Genomic DNA, 17,928 nt, shown 5'->3' on the forward strand with positions numbered 1-17,928 from the left:
TAATTGGAACATAAACTGAGTACAAGCTCAATATGATTTCAATTGGATTGAAAATGATGGGCATATGGAGCAGGAGAAAGCAGAGGAGGAGCCACATGCTCTCAGTGCAGACTCAGACTCACCATCAGCTGGCCTGTGGACCAACAACCCACTCATCAGAAGGGATGCTCATGAGGCTAACTGGCAGAAAAGTCACAATTCAACCTGGTGCATCTTGAGCAATTTGAGCACGTTCCGGGGGATAGTGATACTGGAGGGGTAACTCATGCATGTGTTATTTATATTAAGGCCTTAAAGAATCAGTAAATAGAACGTACTAGAAGCAGTGCAGATGTAAAAACATAGCCATTCAATCACACTCCTCCTTCCTTCTCTGGAATGGGGGATAAAATCAAATAAAAATTAAACTGAAAGCTTGTGGGTGGACCTGGAGACCGTTTAATGGAATAGAAAAGGGAAGATAATAACAATAATGATGATGACAATGATAGTACTACTATTAAGAGTACATACAAAAGTGATGCAGAATGCAATTGCTCACCACCCGCTGACTGATGCCCAACCTATCCCCGAGCAGCCAGTGTCCCCATCCCCGTCAGCCACCCCATATTAATTGGTCAGCGGAATGTCCTGTGGTATGGAATATCCCTTTGGCTAGTTCGGGTCAGCTCTCCTGGTTCTGTCCCATCACAGCTCCTGCTGCATCCCCACCCTGGCCACTGGCAGGAGAGCGTGAGAAGCTGAAAAGTACTTGGCTTAGTGTAAGCACTGCTCTGCAGCAATTATAACATCAGTGTGTTATCAACATTATTTTCATGCTAAGTACAGAACACAGCACCTTACCAGACACTTGGAGGAAAATTAACTCTATCCTAGACAAAACCAGCATTCTGGCTCACTTGTAGTGAGGGATTTCTTGAGTAGTCCCACTACCTGAGAGAATCCCTGGACACCCCTCTACTGGTGCATCGTGCTCTGGCAGCACAGGCCAACAGCTGCAGTCTGTCCCAGCCCACATCCTGACTCGCCCCTTTGCTGGGACATGTGAGTGAGCATGGAGAGGGTGAGAAGCCCCAGTAGGAGGTTCGTTTCAGGGAACACCTCAGCTTTCTGTCCCCATAGGGGCAGCACAGAAGTAGCAAGTGGAGTCCTGTGGATGCAGGGCATGAAGGACAATCTATTTCAACACCTAGAAACTGTCCCAGGAGGTGGTGGCACACCACATATGGCAGCCAGCCTTCCATAAGATGTAGGAAAAGGAATGTTTGTTCTTGAGAGACCAGGAGGAATGTGGACCTGTGTGCATGCTGGTGTCATGAGATGCTATAGTCATTGACAAGTAGCCTGTATCCCCAGCTGGTGACGTGCACGGAAATCACAGAACTGTAGAATCATTAAGGCTAGAAAAGACCTGTAAGATCATCAAGTCCAACCATCAACCTTACCTAACAAATCCTGTCATGCATAGGTTAAAAAATAACATACCACGGAGTGTCCATCCTGCTTCTCACAGGCCTGAGGATTCCTTGGTGGAGGAAGAGGTGAGCATGGGGCAGGGAGCAGTGGGGAGGAGTGTGTCACACCAGCAGCCACAGGCTTCTAGCCCTGGCTGCCTTACGCTGCCCAAGTCTCACACAGCATGGCAAAGACGTTCCTACTGAGGAGATGGCAGACCTCCTGAGGAAGGCTTTAAACTATAAAGAAGGGGGGAAAGGAGAGAATAACCAGAAGCCCTGTGAGGGAGCGACTGATGCAGCCGCTGAGCAAAAGGCATGGGGTGATGTGATAGGAAGGATTCACAAAATCATCAAAATGGGGCTTAAGCAGGACAAGCACTTCCCTAGTCCTGATGGCCACACTGTTTCTGATGCAGGTCAGGATGCCATTGGCCTTCTTGGCCACAGGACACACTGATGGCTCATGTTCAGCTGGCTGTCAAACAAAACCCTCAGGTCCTCCTTTTCTGTCAGGACACATTCTATCCACTCTTCCCCAAGCCTGAATGGGATTGTTACGTCCATCAATCCCACAGAATGGGGTTGTTAGGACCCAACAGCAGCACTCGGCACTTCCTCTCATGAGGAAGCCTTTGCAGCTCTTCTTGCTGCACTCCACCTGACCTGGCCATTTTCCCCTGACACTGCTGCTGATTCTATGTGCCCATACAGGCAATGTGGGAAAGTTCTGATCGCAAGGCACTACTCCGCACTCTTCAGAAGCTGAATACAGTTCTGCTGCTCCTCTCTGTTCTCTGTGGCAGTGTCACACTTAGAGAAGGTGAGGGGCCCTTGCAGCAGGTTTGTGTTAAAGCTCAGCTGGATTTCCTGTCCCTGTGGGAACTGCACAGAAGTAGTGGGCTGAGTCCTGGGGTAGAAGGGCACGCAGGGACAGATAAGCTTTGGACTGGGAATTGTCCCGGGAGACACTGGCTCGACCCTCCACTGCTTTGCTATATTCTACAGTGCTACCAACATAGTTAAGGTAGGACATCCACTCGAGACTTTCACCAGGTGCCTGACGGTACCACCAGACATCGTAAGTTCCAAGGATGAATCCAGATCCCTGGCAGGAGAGCTGCACGGAATCTCCAGCTACTCGCAGACCTCCGCCAGACTCCACCACAATCAACTGAGCCCAAACACCTGTAGAAAGAGATCACAGGGAGTAGAGATGCGTGTGCCCACGGAAGGAAGGTGCCCTCCAGAAGCCCCAGCAATGCCAGCCTAGCATAGACAGAAATGCCAACCCACTTGCTCCACACAAGGCCCCTGGCCAGCGGCACTGCCCCAACTGCCCTCCTCTTGGCTCAGATGGGGCTGCTCCCAATGCACCCCCGACCCCGACAGCCTCCCTCTCCCCACACACCGGACCCTAGCTGACAACGACGGCGAGCGCCAGGCTCCAGTGCACCAGGTGGGGCAGCACCAGGAGACGCGCCACGTCGGTCACGGCCAACCCCCGTCCCAGACCCGACTCAAGTTTAAGCCCCAGCCCCAACCCCGCCCAGCCCCGCTGCTCTCCTCGCCCGCCGCTCACCTGCCGGCCCCAAGGCCAAGGCCAAGGCCAGCAGCCGCGGCCCCAGCCCGCCCGCCATCGGGCCCTGCCGCGCCCGGCGGGAGGCGGACAGGAGCAGAGCGGGGCCAAGCTCGGGCCGCTCCTGCCCGCACCACAAGTCGGGCCCTCGCCGGGGCAGCGCCCACCGCTCCGCCCGCCCAGGCCCGGCCCACACCGCCCCCCGCGGGGCCGCGGCCCCTTCGGCGGACGAGGAGGCGGCCGCGGGGCGGGGCGCGGGGCAGCCCTGTGAGGGAGCGGAGGAGCGCGGCGCCCCGGCACGAGCCTGGTCGTTCCCTCGGATGACCCGAGCAGCCTGGATGCGGAAAACCGAGTGGCCTCCATGAAGAAATCCACCTGCAAGCCGCAATCCCCTGCTCCGCTGCAGAACACGACTGCCTCGGAATCGATACCCTGGCGAGACACACGATAAATCATCTCTAACTCACTCAGACTCATTGACCTCCCGGGAAACTAGTGGTTCCTCCACAGCAAACAAATTCAGCAGTTCATCTCTTCTGCACAAGAAAATAGTCCCATTTAGGATCAGAGGGAAAAGCTGTCCAGTGTTTAACCATGGAATCATAGAAACATGGAGAACGACACCTCCTTGCTGCAACCTTCTCTCAGACAGCTGCAGAGAATGATCGGGTCTCCCCTCAGCCTGCTTTTCTCTACACTAAAAAAAAAAACAGTTCCCTCAGCTGCTGATGAGAACACTTGCTTTCTAGTCTCCTCACCAGCTTTCTTGCTCTTTGCACATACTCAAGCAACTCAATATCCTTCTGTGGTCGTTTTACTTGGGTGGACAGCCGAGTTCCACCACAGCCGCTCTCTCACTCCACCTCCTCAAAGAAAAATGAGGACAACAAACAACACAAAGGGCTCAAGATTTGACATAAGGATGATATAAGTAAATGCAAAAATAAGAAGGGGGAAAAAAAATAAAAGGCAAAGGCTGCACGGAAGCACAGAGAGAGAAAAGCAGTTACTCTCTACTTCCCATCAACGAGCAACATTCAGCCACATCCTGGGAAGCGTGGCCTCAATACACATAGTGGTTGTTTGGGAGAGCACACCCTTCCACAACGAGGCCCCCCACCTCTCCTTCACCTTTCCCACATTTATTGCTCAGAGTGACATCATATGGCATGGAATAGCCCTTTGGTCGATTTAGGTCAGCTGCCCCAGTGATGTCCCCTCCCAATCACTTACACACCCCCAGTCTGATGGCTCTTGGGGGGTTGGAGGGAGTCCTGATGCTGTGCCAGTAGTGGGCAACAATAAACGAAATGCTGGTGTGACACCAGTGCTCTTCTGGCTACAAGTGCAGGGCACAGCACTGTATGGGCTGCTGCAGGGAGAGTTAGCATGCCAGCCAGACCCAGCACACCTCCTTGTAGTGAGGGGACCAAAACGAACACAATATCAGAGATGTGTTGTCACCAGAGCCACATACCAAAGGACCATTACTTCCCAACTCCTGATGGCCTCACTGTTTCTGATGAGATTGGCCTTCTTGGCCGCATGGGCACACTTCGGGCTCATGTTCATCTGACTGTCAAACAAAACCCTCAGGACCTCTTTGGCCAAGACACTTTCCATTCACTCTTCCACAAGCCTGAATGGGATTGTTACATCCATCAATCCCACAGAACGGGGTTGTTTGGGCCCAAGAGTAACACTCAGCACTTCCTCTCATGAGGATGCCTGTGCAGCACTTCTTGCTGCACTCCAGCTGACCTGGCCTTTTGCCCCTGACACTGCTGTTGATCCCATGTGCCCCGACAGGCAAAGTGGGAAAGGGTTGAGAACAAGATGGTTCTGCTTCTCCTCCCAGCTCTTGGTGGCAGCAACACATGTAGAAAAGGGAAGGGACCCTGGGAGCAGGTTTGTGTTAAAGCTCAGCTGGGTTTCCTGTCCCTGTGCGAACTGCACAGAAGTAGTGAGCAGAGTCCTGGGGTACCAGGGAGCTCAGGGACAGAGAAGACTTGGACTGGGAATTGTCCCGGGAGACAATGGCTCGGCCCTCCACTGCTTTGCCATATTCTCGAATCCTACCATCATAGTTAATAAAGGACACCCACTCAAGACTGCCACTGGGTGCCTGACGGTACCACAAGACATGATAACTTCCAAAGATGAATCCAGATCCCTGGCAGGAGAGATGCACGGAGTCTCCAGGTGCTCGCAGACCTCCACCAGACTCCACCAGACTCAACTGAGTCCAAACGCCTGCAGAAGGAGAGCACAGGGAGTGGGGCAGTGTGTGCCCATGGACAGGAAGGATGCTTTCTAGAAGCTCCTGCGACTCCAGCACAGCACAACCTGAGTGACCAACCCCGGTGCTCCCTAGAAAGCCCGTCTCCAGGGGCACTGCCCCGACTGCCCTCCTCGGGGCTCAGACAAGGCTGCTCCCTAAGCCTCCCCGACCCCGACAGCCTCCCTCCCCGCACACACTGGACACGGACCCCTACCAATCTGCCCTCCCCGCCCGCCGCTCACCTGCCGGCCCCAAGGCCAAGGCCAAGGCCAGCAGCCGCGGCCCCAGCCCGCCCGCCATCGGGCCCTGCCGCGCCCGGCGGGAGGCGGACAGGAGCAGAGCGGGGCCAAGCTCGGGCCGCTCCTGCCCGCACCACAAGTCGGGCCCTCGCCGGGGCAGCGCCCACCGCTCCGCCCGCCCAGGCCCGGCCCACACCGCTCCCCGCGGGGCCGCGGCCCCTTCGGCGGACGAGGAGGCGGCCGCGGGGCGGGGCAGCCCTGTGAGGGAGCGGAGGAGCGCGGCGCCCCGGCAGACGGAGGCTGCCTTGCCTTCCCGGCGCTGCCCCGGCCTCGAACCCCGTGCAGCCTGGCAGGAGGGACCCGGCAGTGCTGCGCCGGAGCCAGACGGAAAGCTGCTCGGACGCTCGCTGCCTGCTGTGCCCACGAGAGCCACCAGTGAGAGCCTCATCTGTGCCGTCCTGCAGCTGCAAACAGCCGTACTCAGGAGCTCTTGCTCCCATCACAGCCTGAGCACTGACAGTACTGTCAGGGAAGGAGATAGAGGGAGACAGCCAGGGCATGAAGCAGTGTTTGTTGCTGATAGGTGGACCTCCAGTAGAGGGCTGTAGAGCAGGAACTACGGTGGAGGGAGAGAGGAGCCAGCAGCCCTGTGAGGAAGTGACTAACACAGGTGCTGAGTAAAGAGCATGGGGTGATGTGGCAGGGAGGCTTCACAACATCCACAAAAGGAGGCTTAAGCAGAACCACCTTCAGCACTTGCATGTAGCCCAGAAGGTTCCACAAGGCGCCATCAAGGAGAAATCCCAGAAAAACTTCCTAGAATGCCAAAATGCTGGGGTGTGTCCCCCAAGTGTCTGTAGACTTATGCAGCTGTATGGTGAATAACCCAGATATGTTAGGAGATGCGCATTGCTGTGCTCAGGCTGTATATGAGACAGGGAGTGAACACTCCAGGTCTGCCCTACCAACAGATGTGTAAGAACCTGGAAGTCACTTCCAAACTTTTCCAGGTCTCAGAGATTTTCCTCAGAAGTATTGTCCACCTGTCAGTCCTGAGGCAGTTATTGCCCCCATGACAGAAAAGCTATAATAACAGTGTAAGAGCACGGTCTGCTGGCGGGACATCTCTCCTCATATTTGATTCTGGTCAGCACACTTTAACCCTTCAGAGAGCTCTAAGACTTCACACTGTGCTTCTCTCTCACCAGTGTCTTCATGGCATGGGAGCTTGTGGGCAGACCCGGCCCACCCAACCATGGGTTCAGTGCCTTCCATGAAGATAGGCAGAGGAGAGTCCTGACAACAAAAATGAGTGGGAGGAGGGAGAAATGGCATTCCTCTCTCTCCACAACCCCTTCCCCCTCCCCCTACCCCCACCCTGAAGAACATGAGCTTTTCCCATTGGGAAACAGCCATTGAGCAGGTAGCTCCTACATGGTGGGGAAAATTCTCTCTGTCCCTGCCAAGCAGAGAGCATGAGATCTACACTTCTGTCCATAGCACAGGCCCAAACTCCCACAGGAAACAAAAGTACATCTCAGGCTGCTCTGTCCATGTGCTGCCATCCTGGTTCATGTCCTTATCCTTGTCCTTACAGGATGTTCATGCTGCAGTGCCCATGGGACTGGGGCCGCCCCTCTTGGGACTACCAGATGGAGCAGCCACAATGGTGACCTGTGGAAAAATACAGACACAAAGGATGTCTGCTTGCATGCAGGTGCTAGCCTAGGAACCCAGAGGACCATCCTTGATGAGTGCACCTGGGACTGCATTCTTGGCAAGCACAGCTGGGAGACCAAGATACCCTTGATGAGCACAGAACAAAACCAACTGTGACAATGAACTAACCAGCTGACAAAGTAAAAATCAGTCTGAGAAAGCAGAAATTATTATTGGCTACTGGCTGTTCCAGTGGGAAAGCAGAAGTCAGCAACAGCCATTGGTTGCTCTGAGAAGTGGTGACTTATGCCCTCTTATGTCTCTAATGATATAAAAATAAGTCACAGTCTACCTGAAACTGGAGCTTCTTCCACAAGCTCCCCTCCAAGAAGTACCAGATGGACTGAACCCTAGCTAGGCATACCTGGCAGCCTCCAGACTCCAGACCATGGATCATTCATGAAGAGAGACTTTCCCACCTCGATTAGCTCCAATCCTGGTAGCAATATGGTGAGTATTGTATCGAAAACACTCCAAATGTCATAGACATGCATTTAAGTAAGTAATAATAGAACCATTTAGGTTGGAAAAGACCTCCAAGATCATCTGGTCTGACCATCCCCCTACCACCAGTATCACCCACTAAGCCATGTCCCTAAGCATTACGTTCAACATTTCCTTAAACACCCTCTGGAATGGTGACAGCACCACTTCCCTGGGCAACCCATTCCAATGCTTGACTACTCTGAGAAATTTCTCAGAATTTCTAACCTAAACCACCCCTGGCACAACTTGAGGCCATTCCCTCTTGTCCTATTGCTAGTTACCTGTGAGAAGAGGCCAACCCCCAGCTCCCCACAATTTCCTTTCATGAGTTGTAGAGAGCAATAAGGTCTGCCCTAAGCGTCCTCTTCTCCAGACTAAACAACCTCAGTTCCCTCAGCTGCTCCTTGTAAGAGTTGTGTTCCAGGCCCTTCACCAGCTTCGTAGCCCTTCTCTGGACATGCTCCAGGGCCTTGATGTCTTTCTTGTAGTGAGGGGCCCAAAACTGAACACAATACTCATGGTGTGGCCTCACCAGAGCAGAGTACAGGGGGACAATCACCTCCCCTGTCCTGCTGGCTACACTGTTCTGGATACAAGTCAGGATGCTTTTGGCCTTCTTAGCCACCTGGGCACACTGCAGACTCATGTTCAGGCAAGCATCAACCAACACCCCAACATCAGTAAGATCATAAGTATACACTTGCTTTACAGTAGGAATTTGTTATTACTTGCAAATAATCATCTTAAAAAAAAAAAAAAAAAAAAAAACGACATCAATCTCTGTGACCTTGCATATTATAGAATCTTACTATCCCACTGTTGTGATCTTCAGACACACACAAGCTTACAGGTTGTGACGTTATCCTGAGCTCTGACAGTTGTGAACGTGACAGGGGAAAGGTTATGGGCAGGAATTGGAAGAATCCCATAAACACAACAAAAGCCAGAACAGGCTTGCAGCAACAACTTTTCTGAATTTTGTGAAGCAACCCATTGTGGGTTGTACAGAAAGAGGGATTGACGATGTGAAGAGGTGTTGCCTATCCTTGGACTGTTTGATGAGGAAAGAAGTGAGGTGTGAAAGGACTTCTGTGCATCATGGACAGCAGAAAGTCTGGGGTGTTAAGAGAAGGTTGGGCTCACTGACAGTGCTCCCAGGGTGCCTGGCAAGCTCAGTTTCTTCAGCTAACACAGCCTGGGCTGGGATCTGAACAAGATGTTTGTGTTAACGATCTACTGGATTTCCTGTCCCTGTGGGAATGGCACAAAAGTAGCAGGCTGAGTCCTGGGGGCACAGGGTATGCAGGTACAGAGATGCTTTTGCCTGAGAGTTGTCCCGGGAGACATTGGCTCTGCCCTCCACAACTGGGCCAAATTTAATATATGAAGAGCTAGTGCTGATGTAGGACACCCACTCTAGACTGCCACTGGGTGTCAGACGGTACCACCACACAGCAAATGAACCGAAGTTGAATCCAGATCCCTGGCAGGAGAGATGCACGGAGTCTCCAGGTGCTCGCAGATCTCCACCAGACTCCACCAGCTTCAATAGAGCCCAAACGCCTGCAGAAGGAGAGCACAAGGAGTGGGGATGCGTGTGCCAATGGAGGGAGGATGCTCTCCAGAAGACCTGGCAACCCCAGCCCAGCACAGACAGAAACGCCAACCCGCTTGCTCCACACAAAGCCCCTGGCCAGGGGCACTGCCCCGACTGCCCTCCTCGGGGCTCAGACGGGGATGTTCCCAAAGCATCCCCGACCGCGACAGCCTCCCTCTCCCGCACACACCGGACCCGCCCCGCTGCCCTCCCCACCCGCCGCTCACCTGCCGGCCCCAAGGCCAAGGCCAAGGCCAGCAGCCGCGGCCCCAGCCCGCCCGCCATCGGGCCCTGCCGCGCCCGGCGGGAGGCGGACAGGAGCAGAGCGGGGCCAAGCTCGGGCCGCTCCTGCCCGCACCACAAGTCGGGCCCTCGCCGGGGCAGCGCCCACCGCTCCGCCCGCCCAGGCCCGGCCCACACCGCCCCCCGCGGGGCCGCGGCCCCTTCGGCGGACGAGGAGGCGGCCGCGGGGCGGGGCGCGGGGCAGCCCTGTGAGGGAGTGATTGAGACGGGTGCTGAGCAAGGAGTAATGTAAGAGTAAGTATCAGTAGAGATCCGCACTGGCCACTGTCTGCAACGGCCATTGGCTACTCTATCTAGGAAGAGGTGTCTTTTGCCCCTTTAGTTGTGAACATGGTAGGGGAAAGAGAGGGGAACACCAAATCACCCCTTTATAGTCTTACAGCCATGTGTACACACAACCTTCCAGGGTAGTTGGTGTGTGGCTGTTCTTATCCATGGGGGTTGCCACAAGGGTGAAGACAAAAGAGAGTTTTGCTTGGTTTATAAATACAAATCATGGTGCCACAGGGGGCTTGGACCTGGTTTGTTGTGAGTCAACATGGGAAGTCACATTCTCCCAGTGCCACTGTCTCATGCTTGAGCCCCAGGCTGTCCTACCCCTCATGGGGGGCCTGTGGGGATTAGAAGGGCCCCAGCCCAGGCCCATACTACCTCATGGGAGGAAAGGGGAAAAGTGGGAGGTGGCGGGCACAGGGGACACCCTCTTCCCTGATGTCATGATCTAAAGGGTTACTTGAGCTGCGAGTGTATAGAAATAGGTCAATACAGACAATCAATCTCAGAAAATATTGACACCCAGAAAAAGGCCCAGAAGTGGGGCTAAATAAATAATGAAGTCTCACTTTGAAGGTCCATGACATGGAGTTTGGAGTCAGTCAAGTATCCCCAGTTAGGGTTTGATTTCTTTAGGAAATCTTGTAGGAGAAATACAAGTTTGTGTAGCATGGGAATTTGTTAGATAGAGGAGCTCCATTTTGCATAGAAAATGAGTCATCCTTACCTCACAGAGATATAAAAGATTGTAGGAAACCACCTCTTAGAACAGCCAGTAGGTGCTTCTAACTTCTATTTTTCATCTGAGACAACCTACAGATGATGATTACTTTCTCAGAAGATGACAAATTACTTTCTCAGACTCTCAGACTTTTTTATTTCCTTTCAGGTAAAATACACAATAGCAGTTGCCAGTTCCTAACTTCTCAGGATGTCTTCTCCTTTTTCCAGACAATTTTCACTTTTTCAGAGAAGTTGTTTTTACAGTTCCTTGGTTTTGCGCTTATTGATGGTATCTTCAGGATGTCTCTAGTTTACAGGTATGCAGCTGCACTACAAAGAGGCCAGCTGCGCTTCTCAAGGATGTTGCTTGTTCACCGACCTGGCAGTTCTCAGGCTGATGTGCATTTTCTTCTGTCAGTATTTTAGCAAACATTTTCTAACGGTATTTTTCCCATCGGGGATAGGTCACTTTTACAGCTGCTCCAATCACATGAAAGAAGCTGGGAGGGTTTTCTTCCCAAGCACAGCAGGAGAGATGGGGCAAGAGCAGTTTCTTGTTGCCACGGGTAATGCTGAGTCCTACCTGAGCTCAGGACTGACCAAATCAAATTGCCTTTGGGCCCCCAGTGCTAACAGACACCAAGCAGAACCTACCCATCTTCATGTTCATTTTCATCTTCATCTCCATCTCCATGTTCGACTTCATCTCATCTATTGCCGTCTCCTGGATCTCAGGAGTGGGAACACCTTTTATTAACATATAGATCCTCTCATTTTGTATGCACACACCAAAAACAAACAAACAAAGAAACAAACCCAATGGTTTCTATTGCTTGATTGAGCATTTCTTAGTTTTACTGTGCTTTCTTAAGATTTTCTCTGTGTTTTTACTTTACAAAAAGCTGACTTCATGCTGGCTGGGTGGTGGGAGGATCATCATTTGATCACCTGTAGAACAGGGAAGGATACTCAGCTTAGTGATCAGGCATTAGGGTTTTGCCTGCTCTTTGGCAGCTCTGCAAAGAGGTGGAAGATGAAGGTCTGTGGACCATCAGATAGCTGTGGCAAAAGCTGGGAACAAAGCAGAGCCACAGAGACTCTGGTTCTGACCAAAGCTGGATCAGGACCTCTGCCAAAATACTACCATACTTGTTAGACTGTATGCTGGGGTGTGAGCAGGTGATGTTGATGTGCGGGGCGATGTGCTAGTAGTCTCTGTTGATGGCTCCTGCTGCACTTAGGCTCTGCCTGCAGCCACCGCTGAGAAAGGAGGAGGACAAGCCGAAGATCACTAGTGATCACTCAGCTCTAATGGCTCTATTCCCAGAAAAAAAAAAAAAAAAAAAAAAAAGGAACATTGTTGGTGAGACAGAGCCAAGCCAGAATGTATGCAGAATTGTACCCTGCTGTACATGGGCTCTGTCTTCAGCCTCAGCTGAAAAGAAAAGAAGAATAAAACTCAGAAAATTACTTGCTCACTCAGCAGGAAAGGGGAGAAGAAGACAGTTCGCAGATGAACATTTTTTTTTTGTGAAGAATATATGGACCATTACCCTGGAGTGACTAACTCAAGTTATATGCCTGGTCATTCCAATGAACACTGGTGTCTTAATTGCCCTATTCATAATTAATTACTCTGAATGCACAAGGAGTCTGTTAGTGGTAATATAAACCTGGGATCTTGATGATCTTGATGAATGTCTTTGGCATGAAACAAAAACAAAAACAAAAACAAACAGTGGGTGGGAGCTGCTGATGTGTTTGAACAAGAGAGCTCAGCTTGGATGAGACACCCACTAAGCTGAGCATCCCTCTGGTGCACAGGGAGATCATTTTACCCTCGTCACCGTGTGATCCCTATGCTGTGAAATCCCTCACAGGAAGGAGCGACAGCTGCGCTTTGCCTTCAGGAGAACCAGCCTGACATGGGCTGGATGGGAATCTGTCTCCTTTGCGATGCATTTCTGAGACAATGCTAGCAGGCCTTTATAGACAGGTGTGAGGAGATAGGCCTGACTCCAGCATTGACTCCCAGGAAGACTGGGCAGTGTCCAGGGGTGGAAATCCCTGACTGACAGTCAATATCAGGAGCATCACAGCAGTCTGTTTCTCCTATACATCCCAAGGCACAAGACAGAGGGGACTGGAAGAGATCTCTGATAGTCTTAAAAGATCTATGAGGTTTCCAGTGTCCTCCCTTCAGGGACATCTGTCGGCCATGGCAGAGTTAACATTGAACATACCATTAATATGATATGGTTGAATGTTCACAGAAGGCAAAAAGAACTCAACATTCTCACCAAGAGGAGCACAGAGGCTGAGAGGAAGAGGCACAGGACTTGGGAGACACCCTGTAGCAGTGGGAGAAAGGCTAGGAAAGGAGAGGGGTACCCACAGAGTGAAAAGAGATTTCCCAAAGCTAAAGGTGAAGAAAGGACAAAGGGGGATCAAAGTGGCCATGAAGCAGCTGAGACTGGGTCTGAAGAAAGGAGAGAAGGAGTTTGGTCGAGGTGGTGTTAACGTGTTGTTTGTATTCACGGAAGAGCTTTGCAAAAGTGTCTTCTAGTATGGAAAATGAGCCTTCAGGGATTGTGAGGCAAAGAAGCAAAACATTCCAGTCAGTGTCTCCTTGAGGTCTATGTTGTCATCTGTTGGCAGGAACCTGACACGGCCTGGAAGGCTTGGCATGGACAGTGACAGTCTGAAGGGTCTGCGGGGTTGTTCCTGCAGTCTGCAGGGCTGTTCCTTCAGGTGTCCCTGAGAGCCAGAGCCTTCAGGTGTCCCAAGAGGTCTTTGGAGCCAGACACAGTGCAGCAGCCAGGGCAGGCAAGGAACAAGGGAGGTGGTAGAGGAGATACAGGCATTGAGGAAAGAGACTTGCAAGCATATGGCTGGGGCACATGGGTGAGCAAGGCTGGCTGTCGGGATGAGGACTTTCTCCATTAATGTGAGCACAAAGGGAGGGAGGGAGGGAGGGAGGGAGGGAGGGAAGGAAGGAAGGAAGGAAGGAAGGAAGGAAGGAAGGAAGGAGGGAAGGAGGGAAGGAGGGAAGGAAGGAAGGAAGGAAGGAAGGAAGGAAGGAAGGAAGGAAGGAAGGAAGGAAGTGTTTGGGAGTGCCCTGAAGATTACCTCTGACCCCTGTGTATAATTTCCATCCTCTGTTGATTTGCAGATTTCTGCAAGGTTGTAACGGGAGAGAAACCAAGACAATAAGGGACAAAACAAGAAAAACCAAAGTTAATCTAGAATTGACACTGTTCACTGTGGTGTCAGACAACAAAAAGTCTTTTATAAATATGTCAACAGCAAGGAAGGTCAAAATAAAACATTGAATGAATACCTGATGAAGATTGTCACCTTACAAGTAAGAATGAGGAAAAGGTGGAGACATTGAATGCCTTTTCTTTGTTTGCCTCAGTTTTTAATATTAATGGTAGAGCTTGAGGTGCCTAGTCCTCTGAGTTGGAGGATGATGACTGGGGGAGCAGTGACTTTCCATTTGTGGTCACTGAAATTGTAAGGGACCAGCTGTATCAGTTGAATGTTCATTATTCCACGGGACCTGATGGGAATCACCCCAGAGTACTGAGGGAGTTAGCAGTTACTATAGCTGGAACCCTCTCAACAGTTTAGCAAAGGTTTTGGGAATCTGGGGAGGTCCCTTATGACTGGAAGCTAGACAAAGTTATACCCATCTATGAGAAGTGCAGGAGAGAAGACCCAGAAAACTACAGATCTATTAGTCTAACCTCACTACCTGGAAAAATTGCTGAGAAGATTATCCTGAGGGCTATGGAAAGACATTTCAAGAACAAAGCTATTATCAGACATAGTCAACAAGGGTTCATGAAGGCAAAGTCATGCCTTAGTAATCTGATATCCTTCTACAACAAGATCATCCACGTAGTGAATGAAAGGAAGGCAATGGGAGTTATCTTTTCATATTTCAGTACGGCTTTTGATACCATCCCTCACAATGTCTTTCTGGATAGATTGTCCAACTGTGAAGTGAACAGGTTCATGCAATGCTGGGTGAAGAACTGGCTCAATGGTATGGCTGAAAGGGTTATAGTGAATGGGGCTAGATCTGGCTGGCAGCCAGTCACTAGAAGTGTTACAAACACAGAATCATAGAATGACTGGGGTTGGAAGAGACCTTAAATATCACCTAGCACCAACCTCCACTAGACCAGTTTGCTCAAAGTCCCATCCAGCCTGGCTTTAAACATTTCCAGGGATGGGGCATCCACAACTTCTCTGGGCAACTTGTTCCAGTGCCTCAGCACCCTCAGTGTACAAAATTTCTTCCTAATATCTAATCAAAATCTACCCTCTTTCAGTGTCCTATCACTACACTCCCTGACAAAGGGTCCTTCCCAAGCCTTCCTGTAGGCACACTTTAGTTACTGGAGGGCTGCTAGAAGGTCTCCCCTGAGCTTTCTCTTTCCCAGGCTGAACAACCCCAACTCCCTCAGCCTGTCTTCATATGAGAGGTGCTCCAGCTCTCTGATCATCTTTGTGGCCTTCATCTGGATTCATTCTAATAGGTCCATAGCCTTCTTGTGCTGGGGACCCCAGAGCTGACACTGCTCCAGGTGGGATCTCGTAAGAGCAGAGTAGAAGGGGAGAATCACCTCCATCCACCTGCTGGCTACGCTTCTTTTGATGCAGCCCGGGATACAGTTGGCTTTCTGGGCTGGAAGTGCACATTTCTGGCTCATGTTGAGCTTCTTGTCAACCAACACACCCTCAGGTACTTCTCCTCAGGGCTGCTCTCAATCCATTCTCCACTCAGCCCATATTTGTATTTGGGATTGCCCTGGCCCATGAGCAGGACCTTGCACTTGGCATGAGGAAAATGGGGATTATGTTTCCCCTTTTTCAGTCAGTGGGAATTTCATTGGAAGTCTAGCCCCTAGTCTTCTTTTATCACAGATGTAGTCACAGAAACCTTTCTTCTTGTCCTCGATGTTCCTGGCCAATTTTAATTCTAAGACTACTTCAGTTTTCCTAGCCTGGATGCTCAATTTCTGTGTATTCCTCACAGGTTATCTGTCCTTGCTTCAACCCTCTGTAGGCCTCCTTTTTTTTTTTTTCTGTTTGAGTTTGGCCAGGAGCTCCTGCTTCATCCATGCTGGCCTCCTGACATTTTTGCCTGACATCATCACTCTCGGGATGCATTACTCTTGAACTGGGAGGAGGTGATCCTTGAATATTAACTAGTTTTCCAGGGCCCCTATTCTTAAGGACTCAATTGTAGGGGCAGTTTTGTTCAATATTTTTGTATGCGATCTAGAGGCAGGAGTGGAATGCATGCTTAGAAAGTTCATTGATGATATTAACACTGAGACATCCTCTCTGGAGGCAGGCCTTGCAAAGAGATCTTTATCGATTTGAGCACTGAGCCATCATCATCAGCATGAAATTTGACAAGAGCAAATGCTGGGTTCTGCACATGACATGGAGTAATTCCAGATGCAAGTACAGACTGACAGATGAGAGTCTTGAGAGTATCCCTGCAGAAAGGTGTCTGGGAGTGCTGGTTGAGAGCAGGCTTAATATGAGTCAGCAGTGTGCCCTGGCATCCAAGAAGGTAAAACATTATTTTTTGGGTGCATCAAATACCGCTTAGCCAGTCAGTCAAAAGAGGTGACTCTCTCACTATATTTATCATTAGTGTAGTCTCATCTGTAATAGTGTGTGCAGTTCTGGGCACCACAACATAAAAACGATATTAAGATACTTGAAGGTGTCCAGAGGAGAGCAATAAAGCTGATAAACAGGCTGGAAGGTATGTCCAATGGGGAGAGGCTGAGGACACTTGGGTAATCTCGTATGGAGGAAAGGAGGCTAAGAGGCAACCTCATTGCTCTCTTACAGCTTCCTTGGGAGGGGAAATGGAGAGGAACGTCTCTTCTCCCTGGCAACCAATGAATGTTACATGAATGGTATAAAGCTGCACCAGGGGATGTTTAAACCAAATACTAGGAAAAAATTCTTTACTGTGAATCATCAGCAATGCTAAGTCCTGACGTTCACTTTTCAGCACATCCAGAGAGATACCACTGTGAAGGAAGGGAAAAGGATTAGCCTAATGTGCAATCAGTATCTAATGGATGATGGGGAGGAGGGGACAAAAAGAAAAAGAGAAAAAAAAAAAAAAAAAGAACAACATTTATAATATAATTTTGGAATGAGTTAGCATTGCCCCCATTTTCAAGCACATTTATTATCTAGTCTTCCTGTTGTCCTTTTCTCACAAAATGCAGAACCCTCTTTCACATTACCTAATTCTCAAGCATGAGAACAGTATAAAATACATCTTTCTGCTGACACCCAAACCACAACTTTCTTGATCCATCCAGCAGTGGGACTGGGGCTAGCCACATACCTTCCTGTTACCACAGGCAAAGGCTATCTCTTTCAATTGCCTCCTTCTTGCCTCCCTCCTATTTGCTCCATCTTGTCCCTCCTTGAGACACATCCTTCCCCTGTTCCCCTTGGCACAAAGATGGAACTTTGTGTGTTACCTTGGAAGGCCTCATTTCAAACACTTAAACATTTCCTTCCATTGTGAGCAAAATCCAACCAAGGTCACATTTAAGTCACCATGGCTCGTTATGTTGGCTTCCACCAGAGCTGCTCTCAAGGGACAGTTCACTGTGCCACCAAACAGACAGCATGTAAAGAGTACTGTGTGCAGATGGACAAACAAGTCTTGAGGTTTGGGATGACTAGCAGTTTTGTGATGGGCAGAGAATCTAGCACAGATGCAGGGACACAGGAACATCTCTAGACATCCACTGGTGATGCTGCAGAGCAGAAGGATGGTATGAAAAGGAATGAGACACCTCTCTGCGGTGAACAGAAAGTCTTCCCCAGTCTCCAGCTGATGAAGGTTTTTCACTTGCTGAGGGTTTAGCTGATGCCCAGATGTAGGGCTGAGTTTCCCTCCCCAGGCTGTTTTGCTTGGCAGGTAAAACCACAAGAGCAATCATATCTCTCAAGAAGAGCCCTGTTCCCCAACAGTGGTCGTCAGTGTAGGCAGTGGGAAGCAGGTTAGTAGATGTGTCTTAATACTGACTCCCAGTCCCAGGTAGTTTCATGAGCTCACGTAGCAGCTCTCAACAGCTCTTTTCTGGCCTTATTGATTCCTTCCCCATGACCCTCGACATAGACACAGCTGCAAAAGATAATACAGCATGTTCTTAATAGTACTTGTCCCTGTTACACAGGCCATGGAGGGAGAGAGCCAGCCCCATGACAAGCCCCAT

The 17,928-nt window shown here is 50.5% G+C and overlaps 2 protein-coding genes and 1 gene segment (V, D, J or C); all 3 read right to left on the reverse strand.

Annotated features, from left to right (window-relative positions):
- The window catches only part of LOC116498355 (M1-specific T cell receptor alpha chain-like), a 318,814-nt gene that overhangs the window by 140,685 nt on the left and 160,201 nt on the right, over positions 1 to 17,928 (reverse strand). The window lies entirely within an intron of this gene.
- The window catches only part of LOC116498345 (M1-specific T cell receptor alpha chain-like), a 234,806-nt gene that overhangs the window by 67,700 nt on the left and 149,178 nt on the right, over positions 1 to 17,928 (reverse strand). The window lies entirely within an intron of this gene.
- LOC116498360 lies at positions 2,126 to 3,174 on the reverse strand. The segment is given in 2 exon segments: positions 2,126 to 2,642; positions 3,037 to 3,174. Coding segments are annotated over 2 exon segments (396 nt in total).

Source organism: Aythya fuligula, chromosome 24, assembly GCF_009819795.1.
Source record: "Aythya fuligula isolate bAytFul2 chromosome 24, bAytFul2.pri, whole genome shotgun sequence".
Taxonomy (NCBI): Eukaryota; Metazoa; Chordata; class Aves; order Anseriformes; family Anatidae; genus Aythya; species Aythya fuligula.